At 46.1% G+C, this 23,151-nt stretch overlaps 1 protein-coding gene across 1 annotated transcript; it reads left to right on the top strand.

The window, feature by feature from the left end:
* Positions 1–2,393: 2,393 nt before the first annotated feature.
* Positions 2,394–22,255, top strand: LOC119390194 (switch-associated protein 70). Its single transcript, XM_037657762.2, is given in 11 exon segments — positions 2,394–2,608; positions 5,680–5,846; positions 6,271–6,457; positions 7,308–7,511; positions 9,587–9,733; positions 10,662–10,773; positions 11,344–11,501; positions 13,056–13,201; positions 18,702–18,816; positions 18,818–18,901; positions 20,042–22,255. Coding segments are annotated over 11 exon segments (1,605 nt in total). The 5' UTR covers positions 2,394–2,473; the 3' UTR covers positions 20,192–22,255.
* Positions 22,256–23,151: the final 896 nt, after the last annotated feature.

The raw sequence follows: 23,151 nt of genomic DNA, 5'->3' as shown, positions 1-23,151 counted from the left end.
AATAAAGTGCGCAGCTGTGTAGTGCACATATTGCCTTACGCATGCGTAGTGGATGAAAACCCATTTGAGGATCCGTTAACTTGGCCTTCACTCACGATCGCGATCGTGGATTAGGTGGGTTGCGCGTGCATTGGTGAATATTTACCCCAGTTACCGATAGAGCAGCGCGAACTCTTTGCGCATAATATTGTGCGCACTTCTGCCGATGTTCTAGGAGAAGGGAGTAAGACGCGCCAAGAACCATTATTGACTGACGCCACGCTCTGCAGTTGAACAGTATATCGGCACCGAACTGAAAGAATTTAGCTCAATGCTCCGGTAACGATCAGGATACGAAAGACAAGGAAGAAGCTGAGTCTCCAGTTGTTTCCTCCAGAGACATTCACAATTAAGTAAGCGCGAGGCTAAATCGGTCTCGCGCTTACTTAAGTAATTGTGAATGTCCCCCTCCTATCTTCCTTTCCTCTGTGTTTCCCCCTTCCCGAAGAAGCAGGCAGGCTTTGTGCCCCTTTAGGTGGCAGTTGTCAGCCTGTTCCCTACCTATTTCCTCTGTGTCTTCGTGTTTTCTATGTATTCAAACCAAATAAATAAATGAATAAATAAATAAGCTTTGCTACATATTTCTACAAAAAAGCAATAAAAAGTTCGGGAAGTTTGCACTCAGTCGCGCAAAGTTTGGCACAGTGAAGCACGAGCCCGTCGCCGCTCGTATACTCCCCGTCGACCGACACGTACAGCTGTAGTACAGCTTCGAGATGCGCAGCTTCCTCCTCGGATAGTGGCGGACCCAGAAGGGGAGGGGGGCGGTACGGGCGATCGCCCCCCCCCCCCACTTCCTTCAGTGCGTGTCGTCCATCCCCTTCGTCAGGTTGCTTCGGCTACCACTGCACAAAGGAGAAGGAGAATCTTGCCCCGCCCTCTACCCCTCTCCTCATCTCCCCCCCCCCCCCCCACCTCAAAATCGACACCTGGCACGTCGGGCGCAGCCAATCTTCCTTGGGCGCAGCCAGGCTGTCGTATGCACTGTAGAGTGGAGGTTGCGCGCGATGTCTCCGTCGGTAGGCGTAGCTTAGCTACTGCGCATGCTTGAGTTAGCCAGGTGGTGCGGTAACCGGTCGCTAGACGACGCGATGCTTATTTCCTCTTTCTTTCTATCTTTTGTAGCGTTAGCTACGCTTGCCTAGCCGGAGCCGATTTCGCGTGGATCCTCATGAGCCGTGCTGCGCATGCGCAAGGATCAGTGATGTCACACAGCTGGCTCACCGGAGCCGATATCTCACGCGCTCTCCGCCACCGCCGCGCGCGACTCGCCGCTGCTGGTCTGCGCGCTCGGGAGGAGTGGCTTCGTAGTCGCGGCAGACACACTGGCGCCGGCGCGCGCGCAGACTCCGCCACCGCCGCGCGCGACTCGCCGCTGCTGGTCTGCGCATTCGAGAGGAGTGACGTCGTAGCCATGGCAGACACACTGGCGCCGGCGCGCGCGCAACTATTCGCCTTCGCTGTGCAGTCGCCGCCTGACACTGCTCTGGAGCCGCTTGATAGCGCCTCTGACTGGCGTTTGCAGGCGGGTAACGCCATGGAGAATGAGACCGCAAATGCTGCTCAACGGCGCAGAAGAGCCGAGAAGCTTATCTCATCGGATCCTGAAGTAGTTGCCTGGCAATTAACGGTTCAGCGTACGAAGAATGAACAGAAGAAGGCTAATAATCCTAGATAATCTGGAAAACTAAGAATAATCAGCTGAACCTTTACTAACGCTACGTGTATCCTGGCATAGCCGAGCTGAGCCACTGCAAATTTTTTCTCTCTCTCTGTTTTTCGCGACTAACGGAGCTTCTCCGAGCCTAAACAGCTCCGTGTTAAGTTTAACATATCCGCAACCTGCGCTCGCAGCCGCTATCCGAATTTGTAACCTCTTAATAACATAGATTTGTGTCGCACATTTCGTTGTGCTTCATTTATTTTGTTGAACGTCGTGCTTATTAGTTATCATTTGTACAGTGCATGACACACGTTCACAACTTAGTCGTTGTGCACAACTCACGCCTATCTTTTCCAACTGCAACGCTACATTTTCGCATGCCAGGGAGCACTCAAGACAAATTTGAATTCAGCGCCAAGTTATTTGAGTTCAGCGTCATCTGGCGTGTGGGAGCAGCCGGCAGCACCACCGCGCAACCGTGGCTGGCAGCGAGCGCAGCAGATTTGCAAAGCGAGCAACCTTTGGCCCAAGGTGGTGTCAGATCTCACGATCTGGGCGAAATATCTCAGCGACAAATCTCAATAGCAAGCGCTCAATTCAATGTCGAGAGGCCGAAAACCGTGACCGAAGGTACGTCATGGCCGCCATGTTTTACGCCATCATGGGCCGCTAGCGTAACTCAACAGGTGGTGCCAGAGTCGCGTGGACCGCCGCAGCCGTGGTCGCCGCCTGTCACCCACTCCCGCAGCTGAATGCGTGTGCTTTCAGATTATGGCGAAGCCGAGCGCTGTTGACAGCAACGGCAGCATGGGTCAGCTGGAAACGGACGTTACCAACGCTATATGGCACGCTTTCGACACGCTCGGCGATGGCAACTCGGGCAAAGTGGCCAAGTCTCGCCTCAAGGTAGGCAATTATATCGAACCGCGCCGCAATAATATACGTAGTGCCCGTGACTCACGAAAACGCGAGAAAAAGACGCCCACAGCGCGTCTGTTGTCGCGCTCCCGTCGTATTGTGCGGAAGAAACCAAAATTTTCGTGTCCCGTGCATGCTCTTCGTACCGAAATCGGTGGCAGCGCGCGTTGTCCAGTGAACCGTGCCGAACCGTTAGACGCGTCGCGCTGCTCCGGATTTGCTTCATTGACAGCAATAAAAAAACTGAATGCCTTTAGGTGGCGGATGTCGGGTTTCCACACGCTCTGTCCGGCTCGCTGATGTCACTCGTTGATAGGAATATAACGTATCTGGCGGCGACGGAGTGACCGCGGGTCTTAACACGTACGACATGCACGTAGGCGACATTGAAAAAAGGAAGATGAAAATGATTAGAACAAGACCGTCCGTGCGTGTGATACAAATCGCGGCACGGGTGGGAGGTCGTGCGCGCAGCCTACGAGATTTCTTTTCGCGCTGCTTTCATTTGCCCCAGTTTAAACCGGCGCGAGATGCGTTGGTTGACGCGATGCGTTCTTCACAGCGTGTGCTCTCGCTTTCTAAAGTCCGGGCTGCCGCAACGCACGCTCGCTGTAGCGACGCGCGTTAGTTCGTCGCGGAAGTCTCGTAATGTCCACAGGTCGGGCATGTGTATGTGTGTCACAGAATGAGGACCTCGTGCCCTCTGACTTACACTTTTGTTTTCATTGTCCGCGGTGACTGATGGCATTGTACTGCGCAAGCATCGTTCGAAAAGTGTTCGGGCATATGTATTAAACCGTCTCTGCGCTCGTGAAGCGTGCGCGTCAGTATGCCATTGAACCTAGTTTAAAGCTGGAAATAGCATGCTACATCAGAAGTCGATGCAGGTTTTGCGTTCCTTTGTGGATCACTCCGTTGCAGGTGTTGATTGTTTTGTCCATTGCAAATTCAGATTCGACAGTCCTAGCATCTTTAAAATTCATGTAGAGGCAAGAGAGTTGCTTGTTGGGTATGTTGGCACATGGTTACACTCGAAGAAAGCCACTAAAACGTGGAAATGAGAAGAAACTGAGATGCAGAAGCTGAGACAGTGACACAGAGGTGGCTACCAACAACCGGCATTTAATGTAGAAAAAAAAATGCCTCCTCTAAGTCCATACAGAACATGTGCAAAAGCACCCTAATAAACAACTGTGCTAATCTTATCGATGCAAATCACCACTGTTAAAGAAAATCTCACTCTTTTTTGGTCAAGAGCACAGAAGTGGCGCCTACACATTTTTCAGGGCCAAGTTTCCAAATGTGCTGCGCCTGTATGCAAAAGCGCGCCGCCACCGAACGGATTGCCAAATTTAATCATTTAGTTTTGTCAAGCTTTGCAGATTGTCTAGAAGTACATGTTGCTGGGCTAGTCGGTTCATGTTCAAGTACAAGCCACAAAAGTATTGCTGTTTTTGCACAAGGAAATAAAGAGAGAAGGGGTCCCCTGGACGCGCCCCTGGACTCCTTCCCTCGTTATTTCCTTGCGCAAAAACAGCCATACTTTTGTGGCTTGTTCTTGAATTTGCAGATTGTGCACTCTTCAGGAATTTCCTACAGGAATGTCAGATACGAGATCATCGAACTTCTTTATGTGCAGAGCACTTGCAACTCTGTATTTGATGCCGCGCAAGTTTTGCCATTTATTTACCTGAACCTCGTGGCGCCAGCTGTGTTGACATGTTGCTGTGTCAACGACTCTGGCAAGCGGATGCACGTTCCTTTCCTTCATAAAGTTAGAAAATAAAGAGCAGGGTGGATGTCGTATGTGCAGCAATCTGTATTGAATCACGGCTTGCTTGTCTGACAGACAGGACGTATGATGCCACGAAAGGGAAGTTGAGCCGTTAAAAAAGTTGCGCTGGTAGCTCTTGCCTAGCTTCACAGGAAGGCATTCCATCACGCAAGCTTGTTGCACTGTCGGAGCCATTAGCAGTTTTCTAGTAGCAGCAAATTCCAAAACTTGAAGCTCGTACAACCAGTAAACAAAGAAAGAAAAAGAAACATTATCCAGCACTAGCAAATAGTCAGGCCACACTAGCCAATGCTCGCATTGTACAGGCAAATATTGTACAGGTTGTGGCAGTGTGTGTGTCATCTCATTCATGTTATGTCACATTCGGGTATCTCAGTCAGAGTTGCCAGTTCTGCTTATAATAAGTGGATTTGGGATTCTTCTTACACCGAGCCCCTTGTAGAATTTTCCAGTTGCTTGTCGAGTTTTTTGGGCCTATTAGTTTTTTTTTCCGGCAAATATAGTTATTTTACTGCTCCTCATGTTCATTATTAGAGCTTCTGTCGTTGACTTTGTGTAGCTGATTGTTGTAATCAAACATATGCAGGAGTATTCAACAAACATTATTCATGCACTGGTGAACGTGCTTTGAGAAGAGACTATGTTAAAAATAAATGTGCTTTTTTCTCATAGCTGTGATATGTCCGCTGCACCAAATAATTTGTTATTTTTACCTTCTCTTCGTATTTGAACAACTTCTTATTGTAATTAAAGAATATTTTGAAGAATGAGAAAACTTATTAAAGCTTCCCCTTCTTTTGGGCTTTTTCACAAAAGTCGTGCCGCTTTTTTGGGCCTCCTTTGGGATGATTATTTGCTTGTTAGCTCGGCAGCATCTGGCAACTCTGATCTCAGTTAAAGGAGTGACCATTGTATCTTGTCACTTAAGCCATTTGCGTTGTGCCACGCACATTCTATGTGTGCCATGTTAATGAAACGATGACAGATTCATGGTGTAAGCATCATGTCATTTATTCATGTCACAATATAGATATCATGCATGCCACTTCATTCACATCACGACATCAATCATGAAGGGAAGAAAATCCTTCGCACCTGTAATTTCATGCCGACATAAGGGCTGTGTGTCATGCTTATACTCCCTGAAAAGCTGTTACAGTGTCACTTTTCTCTTCATTTTACCACTCCAAATGCTTTTCACTTTTGAAACTGAGTCTATAGTCTTTTGTAACTTTTTTTTTTTGTGCCCACTTTTCTAAACCAGGTGTTTACGTCAAGTTTAGGAACTGTCCTCGGTTACACGAGGGCAGAGGCAGCTCTGGAAGAATACTGCAGTACGCAAGAACTGCAGTTTGAGCAATACATGGTGTATTTACTGAAGGAGCTGTTCCAAGGACTCCCCAGCACCCTTGACCTCAAGACCATTAAAAAGTAAGCTCTGTTGTGGATCTGCTTTTTAGCAATGCGTTGCAGGTCAAAAGCAAGTTCCCCATCAAAAATTTTTGTCTGGTGTTAGTGAATTTAGAGATTGCATGGGCATGGGTTTGGTTCCCGGCCATGGCAGCCACATTTTAAAGGGATTGAAATGTAAAAACTCCTGTGCACTTGATTTAAATTTAGGTGCATGTTACAAAGCCCCGGGTGGTCAAAATAACCGGGAGTCCCCCATTACGGCAAATGTCATAATCGTGTCATGGTTTTGGCCTATAAAAATACCCTGAATTTAATTTCTGAATCTTTGGTTTAAATTTGAGTGTCTGGGAACCACAAACACCGTTCCTGTTTTGTAGTTGCCTTATTTTATTGAAATGCTGCTGTTCTTGTGTTTAAACTTTTCTGGTTATATGTCCTCTAGATACAGGGACCACATTGAAGAAGTGTGCTGGCTTGTCTGCAAGAAGAAATACCTGGACCGGGAGTTTGTCGCATTCCCCGAGAAATGCGTTGCGCAGCTCTTTCGGGTGTTCTGCTTTTTGGGAGAGCTGCGAACATCTCAGAAGGACATGACCGAGGTCATCATGGTCGCAGAAGAAGTTGAAGAGGTTAGTTCTACAATGTCGCATGGCATTGCTGCACCATTTACTGCAACTTAAACGTGCTGTATTTTCAGCAGCAAGCGTGCCTAAGTGTGTCCGTCAAAAGAATGGCAGTGGTTTTTTGTAATTTGCTTGTTCATCAGTTTGTTGTTCTCCTGTTCTTAGCCTGTAATAGAGGTGCTCGCTTTCCATGTAGATTCCATTCTCTTGAAGCCAGATATATGTGCATATACGTTGTCTATAATTAAAAGCTTATATGACAACTATCGATGTGTTCATGTGCATAAACTGCCTGTTCGTTGTTCCATGCCTAAGTTGTTCATGTGCACTTGCATATGTTTCTACAGTGACTCCATGTTTTCAATGTAACCAAGGGATTGATATAAGATTGGCAAGGGAACTTCATTGTTGAGAGAAACATACTACACTTATACAGACATAGAGCATACAGATACGTACTTGCTCCCTGTATGGGTGCCTTGATTTCAAGTACAAAATGCACAACAAGCATGATAACGGTTATGCTAAAGAACGTAATATATGTCTGTAAATAACGGGAAAGGGGCGCTTTATTCTGACACTGGCCTAAGTATTTTGTGCAACTCTGTTGTAGTTGATTTCTCTGCAAAAAAAATAATTATGATACGCAGAAAGCAACACTGCACGGGAGCTCACAAGCTGTCTGTAGTGTGTTCAGACTGTGGTGCTATTCACAAGATCAAATGACATCATGCAGCTGTTGAGATTACGGCAGTGACTAAATGTTGCCGGTGCTGTTTGTTGCATTGCGTGTGTATGGGAAGGGTGGGGGGCAGCATGGAAAGTGCTAAGCAAATCATTGTTCTAATCTTTTCAGGTGACAAGTACATTTGTGAAAGCCTTGGGGAAAGAATGGGACTCTCAAGATTTTCGTCAGCTGGCCACTCTGCTGCCCGTTTTCCATTTCCAGTCTTTCTTGGCATTTCTCGAAACACGTTACACGGCGGCGTCTGAGCCGTGTGGCCTTGTTGAAGCATGTGCAGAGGTGTACGACATCTACGTGGGAGACGTCATCAAAAAGGTGAACCACCATTTGAAAACTTGGCCTCTGCATTGCGCTGCTTGTCATTGTGAGCAGCATCCTGTAATGCCATGCAACCTTGAAGTCCTTGTGCCAGCTCTTCGTGTCATAGACTTTGCTGGTGTCTGCTATGGGATAATTAATTTCTCATCAGTAATAGAAGGTTGTGTAGCATTATACAGTCAGCTGACATCAAAAGTAGCTAGCTCTAACAGTCTTTCCTCCATCTAAACAGACTAACTGTGGGATGGTAAGCTGAAATCTATGACCCAGCAGTCTGAGAAGTCGAACCATTGTTTTCTGAGCTAATGATAATTAGAGCCGTTCCCACTCCGCTGTGAGTTTGTTTTTAGCCTGTCTTGCGTTTTGCCGTGGACGATGGGCCGAAATGCAAGCTACACGGCCGGTTTCAAGCTGCAGGCTGTGGAGCACGCACTTGAGCATGGGAATCGTGCTGCCAGTAGGCATTTCGGAATTGACGAAGTCTGTGTGTGTTACTGGCAAAAGCAGCACGACAAGCTGCGTGCTATGAATAGGGTGTGGCGTGCCTTTAGGGGACCGAAGACCGGAAAGTTTCCTGCTGTGGAAAAAGAGGTCTTCGAATATGTCTGGGACCTGCGGAAGGAAGGCTGTGTCATTTCACACGAAATGATCTGAACGCATGTGCGAGCCACAGCCGGGAAGCATGGCCTCGCGAGCACCGCTTTCAAAGTGAGTGATGGGTGGACGACACGTTTCATGCGGCGCAACGGACTGTGCTTGAGGAGGCGCGCATCACTTTGTCAGCCACTGCCTCGTTGCTACAAAGAAAAGGTAGTGGACTTTCACAAGTTTGTGATACACCTGCGGCAGGACCGAGAATTTCTTTTCTCCCAAATCGGGAACGCAGACCAGACGCCCATCAATTTCGACATGCTGATGAGCAGGACGGTCATTGAGAGAGGAGCACGCAGCGTGCTTGTTAAAACACCAGGCGCCGAGAAGCAGTGTTTCATGGTAATGCTGGCTATCATGGTAGACGGCAGGAAGTTGCCACCATACGTTATCTTGAAACGGAGCACCGTGCCGAAGGCCAACTTCCTATCCGGCATACGCCCTGCTTCTCCCATCTCTCCTTGTGCTCGACAGTTTTCGTGGCCACCTGGGAGAGAAGATACCGCCAGGAACTGAAGGAGCTGTGCACCGAGATCGCCATCACTCCAGGTGGACTCACTTTGGTGCTGCAGCCCCTTGATGTTTGTGTGAACAAGCCGTTCAAAGACAGTGTGCGCCAGTTGTATACAGACTGGATGGCCATGGAGGGCACGCCCTGACGCTGACCGACAAGATTAAAAGAATGTCCGTCTAGCTGGTGTGCTTCTGGATCTTGGATGCATGGCGCTCGCTGCCAGCTGATTTGATCGCAAAGAGTCTTAAGAAGACTGGAATTGCAAATGCGTTAGACGGCAGCGAGGACGACCAGTTGTAGGGGCAAGATAACGAAGTGGCCAGCGACCTGGACGACAAGTGTCGCAATTCTGACAAAGAGTGAAGGGCAATAAAAAAACGGTTTCCAAATAGTGTACGCATATGTTTACTGCAAAAGGGAAGCTACCTAGCTTTTTTCTTTTTAGCACATTTTTGCTAATCCCGAAAAAGTTTTCGTAAAATTTACCCCGCATAATAAACGCACCCCCCAACTTTGCTTCGGTTTTTCAGAAAAAAAGTGCGTACGTTACGCGAGTATACACGATACTACTTAAACATACCGAGCATTTTGTCTTTTTTGAGCACTTGTGGTAAGACAAGTTTTCACAGTACCCAAGAGCTTGTCAAGGGAGTCAGCGGTGTAGCGAGTGGGGAGGGGGGGGTCAAAGGCGTTTCAATGTCTTCCCCCCCCACGCCCCCATGAAATATTTACATTTTGTATGTGTATATACACACACACATAAATAGGATCGGACCCCCGGAAAAAATTTCTTCAAGGAAGTGTACCATATGCACAAACGAAGCCTCGCAGACGGAAGTGTTCTACACCAAGGACATTGCCATGTTTCTCAAAAGCTGTCTTTTTTTCCGCATTTATATCATTACAGGGCTTGCTCAAAAAGAAAATGTCTACTTTGGGCCTGTGGTGGGAGATGTACTTTGTGCTGCGCCCTCACAGTTTCACCTACTTTGGCACCAAGGAAGGAAGCCGCAAGAGTGGCGAGATTTGCATCACGTCTCGCACACGTGCCGAGGTACGGGCAGCTATGTACTGTAGTTGTTAGGAATCAATCTCCTTCGCTTGCGAGAGTTCCAGAACAAAGATGACATACAGAAAAAGGAACAAAAAAATAAAAGAAAATGGCGCAAGTATGCAGGACAGATTGGCTCTCACAGTAGGGTGTTCCGAACGCAGTTGCGAGTTCAATTTTGCTTCCGATTACAGTGCCCAACCAATTCTTGCGCAAATTTCCTGAGAAAGAAAGGGTGTCTATTATAATCGGCTGCAGATATTGCAGCTTTTACCCTGCTATCCTCACCATAAATGGTACATTTTTATTTTTTTCCTCCTTCTTCTTGTTCTCGATCTTAGTTACAAATGTATCGATTATGGTGAAAATAAACCAAATCTGAAAGTGATAATTCATTGGGAGCTACCATTTTTGCAGTGAAATGTTTCTAAGGCGGGCCAGAAACAGGCATCATGATGAGGGTTGATGCGGGTTCGATAAACTCGCAGTGTTCTAAGCATTGCCAAGATGAACACTGCTGCTGTTAGAACTGCCAGCATGGCCACCATAGTGGTTAGGCACGTGGCAGATGACCAACTTCGAGTTATTCGGTGGACACCGATTTCAGTACTGAAACAATGGAAGTTCATCCCGTACAATTCTGTGGTGCCGGCTGGGTCGTTCGGTCAAGATGGGCTTAACGGAGGTGTACTGTAATTCAAAATTCAAATATATGCAGTATCTAATTTTTTTTGCTTATGAGTGACAAAAAGATAGCTCTAAATGATCTGACACTTCACAACAGGAATTAAAGGGAATGGTTTCCATTATAGCACTTGCATTGGTGTAAGCAGAACATGAAGCTTGACCGAGCCTGTTTTTTGTCCCACTTTGTACTATCTGTAGTCGGAAGTTTTTGTGCTAGGACCAACACATGATGTTTTCTATACAGCCGGTGGGTGACTCCTCTGCTCGGAAAGGGCATCGGTTCCTTGTTACCACGGATGACAAGGTCGTCGAGCTCTCTGCCTCAGATTACAAGTCTAAGCTGCAGTGGATGTCAGGTAGCTATTGTTTGATGTGTTACGCCTTGCCACTCACCTCACTGACTGACATGCCGTCTTCTAGGAAATCCTGGGGTCCGACAATTAACCTTACTCAGTAAGGCATAGCAACTTTTTAAGTAAGGTTGCTGTGATAATGATGTCATGCTTTGGCATATGACACCCCATAAGTTAAACCTTACTTTCTTTTACTAATTTCTTCCTTCAGTCCAAGGCCTTGTGGGAGCGCATGACTGAAAGTGTTCATCTGAAACAGCAATTTGAACATGAGAGTTACAAACCTAGCCCAGGGAGGTCAATAAAATGCACCATTAGACATGAGCTACTGTTGCTAAATGGATGGCAGAATAATCATTACTCTGAGAACGACGATTGGTATCATTTCCTTTAAGCTTTGCATGCTTCAGCAATGAGTGAACTAGCTCTCATGGAGTTTGAGTGTTTTTATATATATTCATTGGTGAACTAAGTGTGTGGGCAGTTTCTTCTAAAGGCAGGACTCGCTATATTAACATGCGTCGGGAAGTCGTACTCAAAAGCGATTAACATCTGACCACTTGCTGCACGCAGCCATCCAGACAGCAGCGCAGCACTCGTACACGTACCGCTCCTACCAGCGCCAGCTGGCCATCAAGCGCCGGAACGAGAGGCAGGCCTGTCACACCAGGAAGCAGGAAGAGGAACGACAGCGACTGCAGCACCTCGCACAGCTCGAGAAGGAAAAAGAGGTAGCATGTCTTCACTGTAAAAGAACAGTTGACTCCCGTTGAGTCGACCCTGAAGGGACCTGTGAAATGGGTTGAATTATGGAAGAGGCAGGAAAAATAGTAGTCCGCCGACTTGTTTGGCAGTACAGTAGACTCTCATTGAACAGAAATCTCTTAAACAGAACTGCGGCTCAATTGGAACAACCGCCTCTAACATTATTGGTTTTGTACTTGAATCCTTCACCTCTCATCTCTCAGTAAGTGGAACTCTTGTTAAACAGAAAATATTTTCCTGGTCCCTTGAGGTTCCGTTTAAGTAGGGTGTACTGCATTTGACCCTGTTGTAAGACATCCCCAAATTGAAGACGTACCTACAGTTATGGGTCAAAAGTATAAAATTAGCTTCAATAGCATGACACTGGAGAACCTAAACTACGTAGGTATTGAGTGTGCACTCGATATTTTTAGCAAGAGAAACAGCATATACTATCTCTGATCCTGGCAGCAAGAAAAAGATGGCTGCTATGGTGGCCCAGTGGTTACGGCGCTCGGCTGCTGACCCGAAAGATGTGGGTTTGATCCCGGCTGCAGCAGTCACATTTGTATGCGCTAGAGGCCTGTGTACTGCGCGATGTGAGGGCACATTAAAGAACCCCAGGTGGTAGAAACTATCCAGAGCCCTCAGCTACAGCATGTCTCATAACCATATCATGGTTTTGGCACGTAAAACTCTACAAATTTTTAAGAAATAGATGTACGTTAGACTGGCATCATTGCTGCTACAGCTTGAGCACCCAGTTCATCAACAGATGTTCGATATATGTTTTCTCTTCTAAGAGTCTTACTTTTTGCAAGGCAAAAAAGTAACTCTTAGTAAGACAGTGCAATGTCAATGTAAACTCTAATAGCTTTACTCTTTAAGCCCAAACACCATATGCGCAAAAATCACGTAGCGGCTATGAGAGATGTGACAGAGGTCACTGTCACATGCACAAGCAAAGCCCATTCACATGACTGCTCTGGTGACAGATCTCTAACGTTGCTGGCATGAGGGTGGCTGCTCTGTACTGAAACTACAAATATATACATAAATATACTACAAATTGACATAATATACCTGCGGTGTATTATGTAAAAGCAATACTATGTCTTTTTTGCACAGAACATTTCTGAAGGTCTTGCATTAAATTTTCTTTCTTCTGATGCACATGAGGGTTATTTCCATGTTGTGTGCCCGTGATAATTGAGGGTGTGCAGCGGAGTAGGGGAGACGGCCAATAGTACGTGGCGGGTGTACATCCTATTGCGGCTTTTCGCTGCTTGTTACGCATAGCACTTCCGGACAATGAACGGCAAATTCTAAAATTTCAGAACAGAGTGATCGAGCAATTTTGACCAAGCGACGCGTTGCGCAAACAGCCCGTTTCTTCGCTCATCGCATCTGTCGTTGCTGTCGTGTGGATTTTCGTTCGTATGGGGTTTGGGCTAAGCATGATGTTGTGTTCAACGCCCGAGCCTTCGTGCTTCAGAAACGTGTCTGAGCTACTCTCTCGTGCTTTCCAATGGTCCTCCCAGGCTCGCAGGCAGGCAGAAGAGCAGCTCAAGAGTGAGCACCAAAAACGACAGGAGTTGGAAGCAGCTCAGCAGGAACTCGAACGGAAGCTCGAGGAAGAGAGACAGGCCAAGAGGGACGAGGAGATTGTGCGGACCTTGCAGTCCAGGTATTTGTCGGCGTTGACTCTCTTACCCATCACTCCACACTGCCTCTTCATTTGGTTATCTCAGCATTGTAAGCAAACGATTCTAATTCACACTTTTACAATGTTAATCAACATTGACACGCATACTTGTTTGTTTTTCCGGTGCCCCATTTTTCACTGGCTGACAAGGGTTGTTGCTCAGCTAAAGACGCACTTTGATATGTCAGAAGCTTCTCGAATAACCCGCCATGGTAACTTAGCCCTGTAGTAAGGTGTCGCGATGTTAAAAGGACCCTGCAGCACTTTTGTAAGTAATAATCAAATTACTTAAAGGAGTGGTGACAGAAAATTTGTGAACCTCTGTTTTTTGCTCTTAATCAATGGCTACTGACTCGATAATAGCGGCAACGAAACTCATTTGCCCCAGCGCGAGACGAACGTTTAATTATATGCTCGTATGTTACGACCGGAGGCAGTTTCGATTTCGAAGAGCACTCGGTAGCCCCGTGACGTAGATGGTCTACTTGGTAAACAAGACCGCAAGAACCAGTGACGTCACTGGCCAGCTTCTGCTATGTTGTCAGTGCTGCTGTTTCGTTTGCTGTGTTGAGCAGGTGTTGAGCGTTGCGAGTGCTTGTTTCCTCGATTGTCAAACTACGTTGCTTATCTAGTGCGACGATGGACGAAAGAGCTGGCAGGAGTGTAAAAATCAGTAGGAAAAGCTCGATTCACTTTGCGAATCTCGCCGGTAGCCGCGATTTTGTTCTTGTCGTTGTCCAACTGAGGCGACGTTTTCCGCCAGGCTTGGAGTAGCCGTAGCATTAGACGTGCTGAAACATTTTCGCTCCAATCATTCGTAAAGTAGCAGGATGAGAAGTGACGAAGGAAGCATTGAAATCACAACATTGGCGCTCTGTAACAGTGTTTATGCGTAACATGCAAATGACGTGATGTACGCTTTACTGACTCGTATTTACATCGGGGAACGCCGCGTTCTCAAGGCATACCAATCCCACGTACGCACGTCGGAGGGTCGAAGCAGTTATCTGTCCACTACGCAATATGATCCCGGCAGCAGAGAGCTTTAGTTCGTCTGTAGACTTCCTATCATTTGCGGGTACCTAGTTACCGGAGCTGTTGACGGCTGCAGCAGCAGCAGCAACTGCAACTGCGGAGCCCGTAGCGACATCTTGTGGCGTTTTGTCCAACTCCAATAATTTTTTCTTTCGATTTTTTCCGTCGCGTTCTAGTTCTTGTCGGGAAAAAAAGCAATGAGAATACTGTGAGTTGCTAATTATCTCACTGCAAATGCTTTACATAGAATCAGTAAGCGGGTAAGTCGCTGCGATGTTATATTGTAGGTCTCTGGTTAGGCTACGCATCATCAGGTGTCGCTACCAGCTTTGTCGGTCTCGTACACGCCTCCGGTAACCCGGCCAGAACTCGTGACGTACGTGGTATCCACTCGGTGACCTCATCGTCTTTTGCTTATATTTCCGATCCGGCACTTTCACGAACTTCAAAACTCAATTAAAATACCTTTTAGGCTGTATTTGTGGCTGATATTGTACAGATGGCACCTATATGCACCCATTAGTGTGATTCAACAGTCCAATTGTGTCCGAATTTTTGTCACCACTCCTTTAATTAGGAGAGTTTACTGCCTCATGACTCGACGGCCGCAAAAAATTTTTAGAATCCGTCCAGTACGAGCGGAGCTACAGGGATTTGTTGCGTGATTCATTTGCTGAAAAATGAGTTATAGAGTAAAAGCTTGTTAATTTAGATTTCACGGGACTGGAAGAAATGTCCAAGTTAACCGAATGCCAAAGCCAAATTATTGAAATTGTGAAGAAAACAATAAGTGTCTATTACATCAATGCGTTTTAATTTTCTTGATGAACATGTAAATTTAGTACTTATTTTTCATGAGAGCAGTGTAAAAGCCTCAATTTTCGTCATTTGCAACTTTGTTCACAATGTGACCATGGCTCAAGATCCCCGTGTCTTAAAGGGGCCCTGCAACACTTTTCCAAGTAAGCATCAAAATGCTTCATTAAAGGGGCTTATTGCCTCACGAATCGACTGTTGCAAGGAAGTTTAGAATCCGCGAAGTACAAGCGGAGTTGGAGATTTGTCGCACGCTGTAATTGCTTTCTCTCTTCTCTCATCCCTATGAGCGCGCTGGAAGCTAAGCAGGGAGGGATGGCATGGGGGGAAAGAAGTCACGTCACGCGCGCGTCATGACCTTGAGCACTTCTTCTTTTTTCTCCTTCGAACGCACGGCTTACTTTCAGTACGATTGGGAGCACGGGCACGTTGCGGCCTCTTGCAGCGACCGCATTAACTATGCAGTGACGATGCTCAAATTAGTCCATGGCCTTGGACTTTGTGTTTATGACGCGGTCATTTTGGATTATGGCATCGTTTGTCAAGAGGAGAGCGGGCGATTTCTAGCTGACCTTCAAAATTAATTGTAAATTCTAGGCCGTATCATAGTCCTTCAATACTTTTTCTGGTCACGAAACTGCCACCTCAGTTTAATATAGAGCAACCACCGGCCGCTGGGGGCGCTACAGTCAAAGAAAGGCCATCTCGGCTAGCGGCCGCCGCAGGCAACTCTTGCATTTTTTTTCTTCTCGGGTAGTTATTTCCTCCTGCTCGGGTACGTCGCGGCCGAAAGTCCGGCTCCTTCTAGACATTATTTAGACTACTTTTTCTCACCGCAATTATACTAACATACTAACTAAACTTAAACTTTTGAGAATGTTTGCTTACCGAAGACAAGACGCATACAAAAAAGCAAACAATATCAGTCAGCTGGCGGCTCAGTGTGCCAGCAGACGACGCTCACGGACCTTTTCCCACTTTGAAGTCTGTCTTTAGTTAGCCCAACAGGCCTCGAATAAAAAAACTTCCGACGTGACTGTGATACGCTCACAGGATAAGACATCAACGGCGCTATCAGTAAATGACAAGCTGAACTCAATATCGTGCAGTGTTATTTTCCGAACTCCGATTGCACGCGAGTCGTTGCAGCAGTGGTGATGGTCTCTAATTTTACTCAATACAAACTTTTCTAGGACGTGAGCTTCCACTTGACGGCACACTGTTTCGAACAAGTACACTGGCGACTTGTAGCCCTCAATGGAACGCTTGCTTGACGGCAACTATTGTCGTATGCAGGCCTCGCAAGCCTTGATAGCTTTCGTGCGTATCAGTCCAAGTGTGCGACAAAGTTTTTTTTTGTCGATGAAAACATCATGAATTAATATGGCCCCTGTCTCAGCACCGCGCTTCTTTATCTCTAACTCATTCGGAGCAGGAGCCTTTGTCATGCTTTGGTGCCTTTTGCTCTTGCCACCTTTCCGTAATGTTACAGAAGGACTAAAGTCTTTTTTCTTTCTTTCTAACTCGCTCCAGCAGGGTGACGAGGATTGATGCGTGATTGCATTCAGTACCATATTGCCTTGGTGAACTAAGAGGCATAACAGGATTGTAATCGCGGGCTTTCTTTTTTTGAAGGAAATGAGGCCGTGCAGATGCTTAAGAAATAACATCTAATTTTCGCCTTCACTCAGCACTGCGGTAATCTAAAGCGCAACGGCAATGGTAAAGGCGTATTGACACACAAGTCTTAGACATTGTTTTTTCTTCCTGTTGCCACAAGTTACGAAATGACCCATTTATCACGGCTGGAAGCCTACCTTGCTCAGGAAACGAAATCACTTCTGTGGGATGGCCTTTTTGCAAGCAGCACAGAGCTGCAGTATTAAGCTAAAGGAAATGTTAAAATTGCCAATAGCTTTTCCTGTCAGCATACAAGATGCATATTGCCACGCCCGCTTCTTCTTTTATTTTGATGTGTTCGAGTTTGACCAGCAAGGACGGTTATCAACGCTCGACGCTGGCCCCGAAGCAGTGTTCGAGAAGCTTCACGATTTTGGTAGAACGTTTTGTTAAGATTGCGCGCCGCACGCGAATGTTCCAGCTTTGTCGAGAGATAACGACGCCACCAGCGATATTGCTGGAAAGTTCCATAGCGCCTGTATAAAAGCCGAAGCGCTTGACCGCTTGTCAGTTGATCGACGGACGACGCCCTGTTCGCCGCTATCATTGTACAGCGTGTATTGCTGTAGCTCTAGTTCTCATTTTCCGGCCACAAGTTCGGCCAAATAAACAGTTTCATCCTGCAAACGCCGACTGCTGTCTTCGTCGACGTCACGACCACGTGACAATATGCAGGAACTGAAACTAAGTAGTTATGCAAATAATTTGCTGTCTATACTGACACACAGAGAATGCAGTCAAGGTTACGGGATGAAAATACTTCATTGCTCAAGCAACAAAGCCGAGTTTTTTCTCTGCGTTTGGGTTCTCTTGGTACTAATAGGCAGCGATTTTATTTGTAATATTCAAGCAAAAACAAATCATGTAAGCAGTGCAGGGGCGACATGGGCCTGCTGCTTCGGACAAGCAGAATTTTTGCCTCCACTTGCTGGACAGGTTGTTCGCACTGATGCTTGCATGCGCTTTATTCTTTTCTCTAATAAGAAATGCAGCGAGTCCTAAGAAAAAATGATCTCAGCATTGATAATAATGAAATGTAGTGTGCAACCAACTGCTGCCGAAGCCGTGCGGCCATCCAGAAAAATGCCCTCAGGCCGTCTCAGCGCAAACGCGCAGATTACCGTCGTCTGCCGGCGCAGTAGCGAACGTGCTCGTAGGCAACGCAGGAACTTCGACTGCTTCCCTTGCACATGACGGCTCTCTAGGCCGTTTCAGTGGCGGTCGAACTGTCCGTGGTCGGGGCTTCGGTGCCATGAAGTATTCTGGTAGGCCGTCGAAAACACCGGGAATGGCGTTAGGCCTGAGGCGCAGCTTGTGCCGTGGCAATGACACGGCGTCACCGTTTATCATGAAATCATCCGTACGGATGGTGTCCGATGAGTCAAAGTGCTTCGCGCACACACGCACATGCTTCGAGTCGAAGCTGAAGTCGTCCGCTTCTCGCCGCGGTATGGCTCACTTCTAGTGCTCCAACTGCTCGCGAACACTCGGCATGCCAAGCAGCGATACGTTTTCGCTAGTGCCATTGTAGCCGGAGCAGCACCCCGGTACACAGCACCTGAACGGCATCGTCACGCCAACGTCCCGCTTCGAATGTACAATACTAGAATTCGGCTCTCACCTAAAAAGAAATCAGACACACAAAGTACCCGTGCACACTTTCCGCTCGCGCTGGCGCTTGTGCGGTCTCTCAAACAACCCGGCGAAGTGTGGCCTCTAAGCTGCAGTGGCGCCGCGGCGCGGCATCTTTGTGCGACATATGAAGCTCCCCCATAACGTGACGGCGAAGTTTCGTGACCAGAAAAAGTATTGAAGGACTATGGCCGTATCCTGTGCTGTAATGTTTGGCTCACATGTTCTCAGGAACCTCTACTACCAATTGGCAGCATTTTCTGACCATGCTCAAAAAGTGTTGCAGGGCCCCTCTAAGCACTTCTTGGCATTTCTGCAGGATCTTAGCTGAGGAGTGGGAGAAGCGAGAGCAGCTGGAGCAGGAGAGAGCCGAGCAGCAGAAACAACTGGAAGAGGAGTCTCGGCGCAGGGAGCACCTTGAGCAGCTGCGTCGTCCAAAAAGACCGTGAGATCAATTCCATCGCTCAAAAGCTCTCATCGCTGAAAACAGAAAAAGTGCTGCTCAACTCGCAGCTCGAGGTAAGTCTCTTGCTGCTTTGCATTCTTGTCAACCTCGTCTTTTCTTGAAGGGACACTGAAGTGCTAATTGATGGTGCTTGTAACTGTAAATAACGGTTCTACAATACCAAGAACACCACTCTTGCCATGCAAAGGCTTTTCTCAAGTCGGGAAAAGTGCAAGAATGAAATACGGGCGGCAATGCCGCATTGAAGTTCTCATTGCATCAATACATCGACTGAGAAGGAAAAGAAAATGACTCACAGTTATACCAATGCCACACGGGCATAGAGAATGGCATGAACTTCCTAATGCCTTCAGATTTAATGCCACTTGCGCGGTGCCACATGGGCAAATCAAATACCATTTGCCTTGATGCCAATCATCACCTAATGCCCTCACTAAAACTCATTCGACTGAGAAATGCGTACTCTCAACACCAAAGCTTGCTCAGTGCAGTACGCATAAAACATTTCAAATAGCATCTATCGTGTCGAAAATATTTTATGCATGACTTAACACATAGCATGTTACTTTGCAGTTGCACTATAGCAAAATTGCTTCAGAATTACAATGGCTTTGACATGACAGGCGCCATGTCGGATTCTAGGCTTCGGATTCAACATGCAATGGCTGAAGTTGCTGTGGTTGGTTGCAGTGTTGTAAAAGATGGGAACAAACTCAAGCTAATGCCACCATAATATCATTACTTTTACGTTTCGCTGTCCTTGGACACAGGTTAGAGTTGCTAATATGCATGTTTATATTTTATTATTGCCCTAGAATTGCTCATTTCAAAAGTCGCTGTTAACAACATTGTCAGGTCGAATACCACTAAATTTAGACGTATAGCAGCTCGACCGAAAAAAATGTCATTCAGGAGCTTGCTGCCTTAAAACTACTGCATGTAATTTCTTGTGCCCATCTGGCACAGGTAAAAAAAAGTTGGCCAACACATTCAGTGCGAGTGCCACTCTCTGGTTCCTAGGTATTGCATTAGGGTCGTTCTACTTTATTTGCTAATGGCATAGGAAGACTCACTGAAGCATAAAACGTAGCAAAGTAGGTTTATGTTATTGTATAGTATTAAAACGTTCCGTGTGTGATAGATTTTATTTTTTAGATGTAGTTTCGATTGCACTTCCTTTTTTTTTCCCCTAGCAAACACAGAAGAAGCTCTCTGAGGCAGAATTCGCCAGCAAAACACTGGAACGGAGACTTCGAAAGGCCAAGAAGAATCAGTCACCGCTCAAACGCGCCGTGTCTGTGGATCTGACAGACTTCGTGATGTCGCCGACCAACAAGGTTTAGCTTGGCACTGCTGCCAGGCCTACCTAATCCCGCTGAAGTTCTTCTTTGTTTTGCGTTTCCCTTCCAAGACCTGCGTCTTGCGACCCGCTCAGATTTGTTGAGTGATACAGTGCCATTTGTATCGTGTTCCTGTTTGCTAAACACTCTGCCAAACGTGCAGGTAACTTTTATGTTGCTCTTAGAAGATGGACCACACATGGTGAGATTTTAGTCATGATATTACGAGATATATATACTATATACATATATAATAGTGCTCGCTTAAACTTTCGGCGTTAAGTTCGCAGCGTAGCGTCGACGCATGTTTGAAGTGGCAGTGTGCTCGGCCCTTCCTCGTAAAATGTGTCTAGTGCGTCTAACGCGAGAGTACAAGGCAGCTTTGATCACGAATGCCGTTGCTTTTTTATCGCTCCTTTCTTTTGTTGTTACGTTGACGTATCTTAGTGTAAGTTTATTATAACACAAAGAACGTAGTGTCACTGTCATTTTCCAAGCGCATAGACCATTCCCACCTTGCTAACTTTCCTAAGACAACTGAAACATTTCAGGACCTCCTAGTGCGCTAAGTAACAGGATGTGCTGCTCATAGATTTAGTGTATGCTGTAATTCTGGGGTTTGGAGGGAGAAAATGCCTTAGATTGTACAACTTTCTTGGACAATAGTAACATACCACAACTGCACGCATTATTCGGAAAGCATAATTTCTGTTGTAAACAACACATTTTATTTCAAGAAAGAAACATTTGTTCTCTACGATGAGTACGTAAAAAAAATTAACGCAATGTCGAAAACAAGTTCATGGAATGTTTCATTTTGCTTATCATAACTGGACTGAGAAATCTCTTTTTATTGTAACTTCATTAATATGCAAGGCTCTTCTACTCACTGGTGTGCACCCAGCCATGTCTGGCATCTCTTTTTTTTTTTCAAGGATCAAAGTGCTTATGATTGTTATTGACTTCATGTGACGCAGTCAAAGTATTTTCTACAGTGTTAGCGTTTTCCTTGCCTAACAGGTGGGCCTGCATTCATTTTCGTAGCCATCCACATGCCTCGACGAAAGCCACTACGAAGGCCTCAATTTCCCCTTTTCCTGTTTCGTGTGCGCTTCTCAGTACTACCATACGTTGTCTCATTTTATGTGTGACATATCTGCTTTCGGCTGCTTCACTGATATCTGCCACCTTATCATGCGTCACCTAGCTGTGAAATCGTGGTACTGTGCCAACCCTACTCAGCATATATCATTCTCATACTCTTCAAAGCAAGCAATGAACAAGGAAGATGAGCCGCCCGAACAAATTTTGCAACACGTGAGTCTCCTCCTAATCTCCATCACAAGACTACTCGAGCGTGAGCTACAAGAATCTGCTGTGCCTTATGGTGTTGTGTGCTTAATTAAGCTCGAAGGCATATGATTTGCCCCCCATGAGCTAAATGTGAAGTGCTGATAAAATGTTTTTCCACAGGGTCAGTTTTTTTTACGTTCCATAAAGAAGCATGCCTTAATTGAGCTTAGCTTTGACTTTGTACGAGTAATGCCCAGTAACTCCTGGGAGCACAAGAATTTGTTTTTGTTTGTTTATTATCTCATTTGCAGGGTGCAAATGGGAGTTTTCACGATATGTTAGTTCCTAAACTGCCAAGCTGAGCTGTAATGAGTCTCTTGCATGCGTTTGCTTGGTTTTGCTCACTGAAATCTGCACTGCACTGGCATATGTCTGTTTAATGAGAGTGTGTTAAATGTTCTGTCACTTGAAAGTTTTTCAAGCTGCACCTTCTTGTGTATTTTTTTCTACTAAGCAGGTGCAATGGCTGTGATAGTCCTCCATTGTTTTACAGCACAGGGCCTTCTTGCGTACTGGTAGCTTTTGCTGTAAGGACTTGGCGTTTTGAGAAAACGTGTGTGCGTGTGTTGCTTTAACTGATGTGTGTTTTTATTAGGCACTCAGGCTGCTGTTTTGATGTGTTTTATTGGCCCTACTAGTTGTTGTTCATTTGGAGATGTCGAAACTTGAGATGGCTTTTATACTCTTGCATATGAAATAAATTATTTTGTCATAGGTGTTTTGTCATTGTCATGCATCAAGGACGAAAGTGGCATAGCTTGTTTGGTTTTACCTCACCTCATTATCATTTTACATTCTATACTGCATGCATGCATATATATATACACACACACACACACACACACACACACACACACACAAACAAACAAACAAACTCTACCTCGGTAAACGGAACTGCAGTTGAATGGAACATATTTTCCTGATCCCTTCAGGTTTTGTTTAACAAGAGTTTACTGTATATATGTGTGTGTGTGCGTGCGTGCGTGTGTAAGGTGTGCAAGCTTCTATTGCTTTGGCGCATTCCTTGAGTAGCTGCGTTCATCAACTTGATTGCAGCAGGGCAACATTTCACTGCTAACATGGCCACCATGCCAAAATACAGAAAAGTTAGAGCACTTGTTCTATGCAGTCATGGAACAGCAGTGTTTGTCATTTAGCATGCCATTAGATTGTGCCTCGGTGAAACAGTGGGGTGCGTTATGTGGGCAGTTGTTCAGGGTGACAGAGAGAGAGAGAATTAAACTTTATTGTCCGACCAGGCGCGCGTTCTCTTCGCCCAGAGGTGGGTGGCTTCCTTATTCCAGGTAGCCATGGCTTGCAGCTGATGCCAGAGCCCTGTCCACCAGTCGGAGCTGGTCCTCAGGGTTTAGTAATTCATTTTTTTTGCATTGTGCACATAATACAAGCGCATGTATGTGTCTTGATTATTCTAGAGTTGCCGAACAATTGCTTACAGGACATCTTCACAGATTTCAGTCATTGCGGAACTCAACGAAGATTTCTGCTTTTATTATTTTCTTTATTGTGTGGATTTTATTGTTGAGCTGTGCACACTTCTAACTAGAGAGCTGGATTAGTGCACTCTGATACAAAGAAAACGGTATCTGCAT

The sequence above is a fragment of the Rhipicephalus sanguineus genome, chromosome 4, assembly GCF_013339695.2.
Source record: "Rhipicephalus sanguineus isolate Rsan-2018 chromosome 4, BIME_Rsan_1.4, whole genome shotgun sequence".
NCBI classification, from domain to species: domain Eukaryota; kingdom Metazoa; phylum Arthropoda; class Arachnida; order Ixodida; family Ixodidae; genus Rhipicephalus; species Rhipicephalus sanguineus.
The sequence above is the reverse complement of the archived record's forward strand: the minus strand, read 5'-3'. Positions and strand labels throughout refer to the sequence as shown.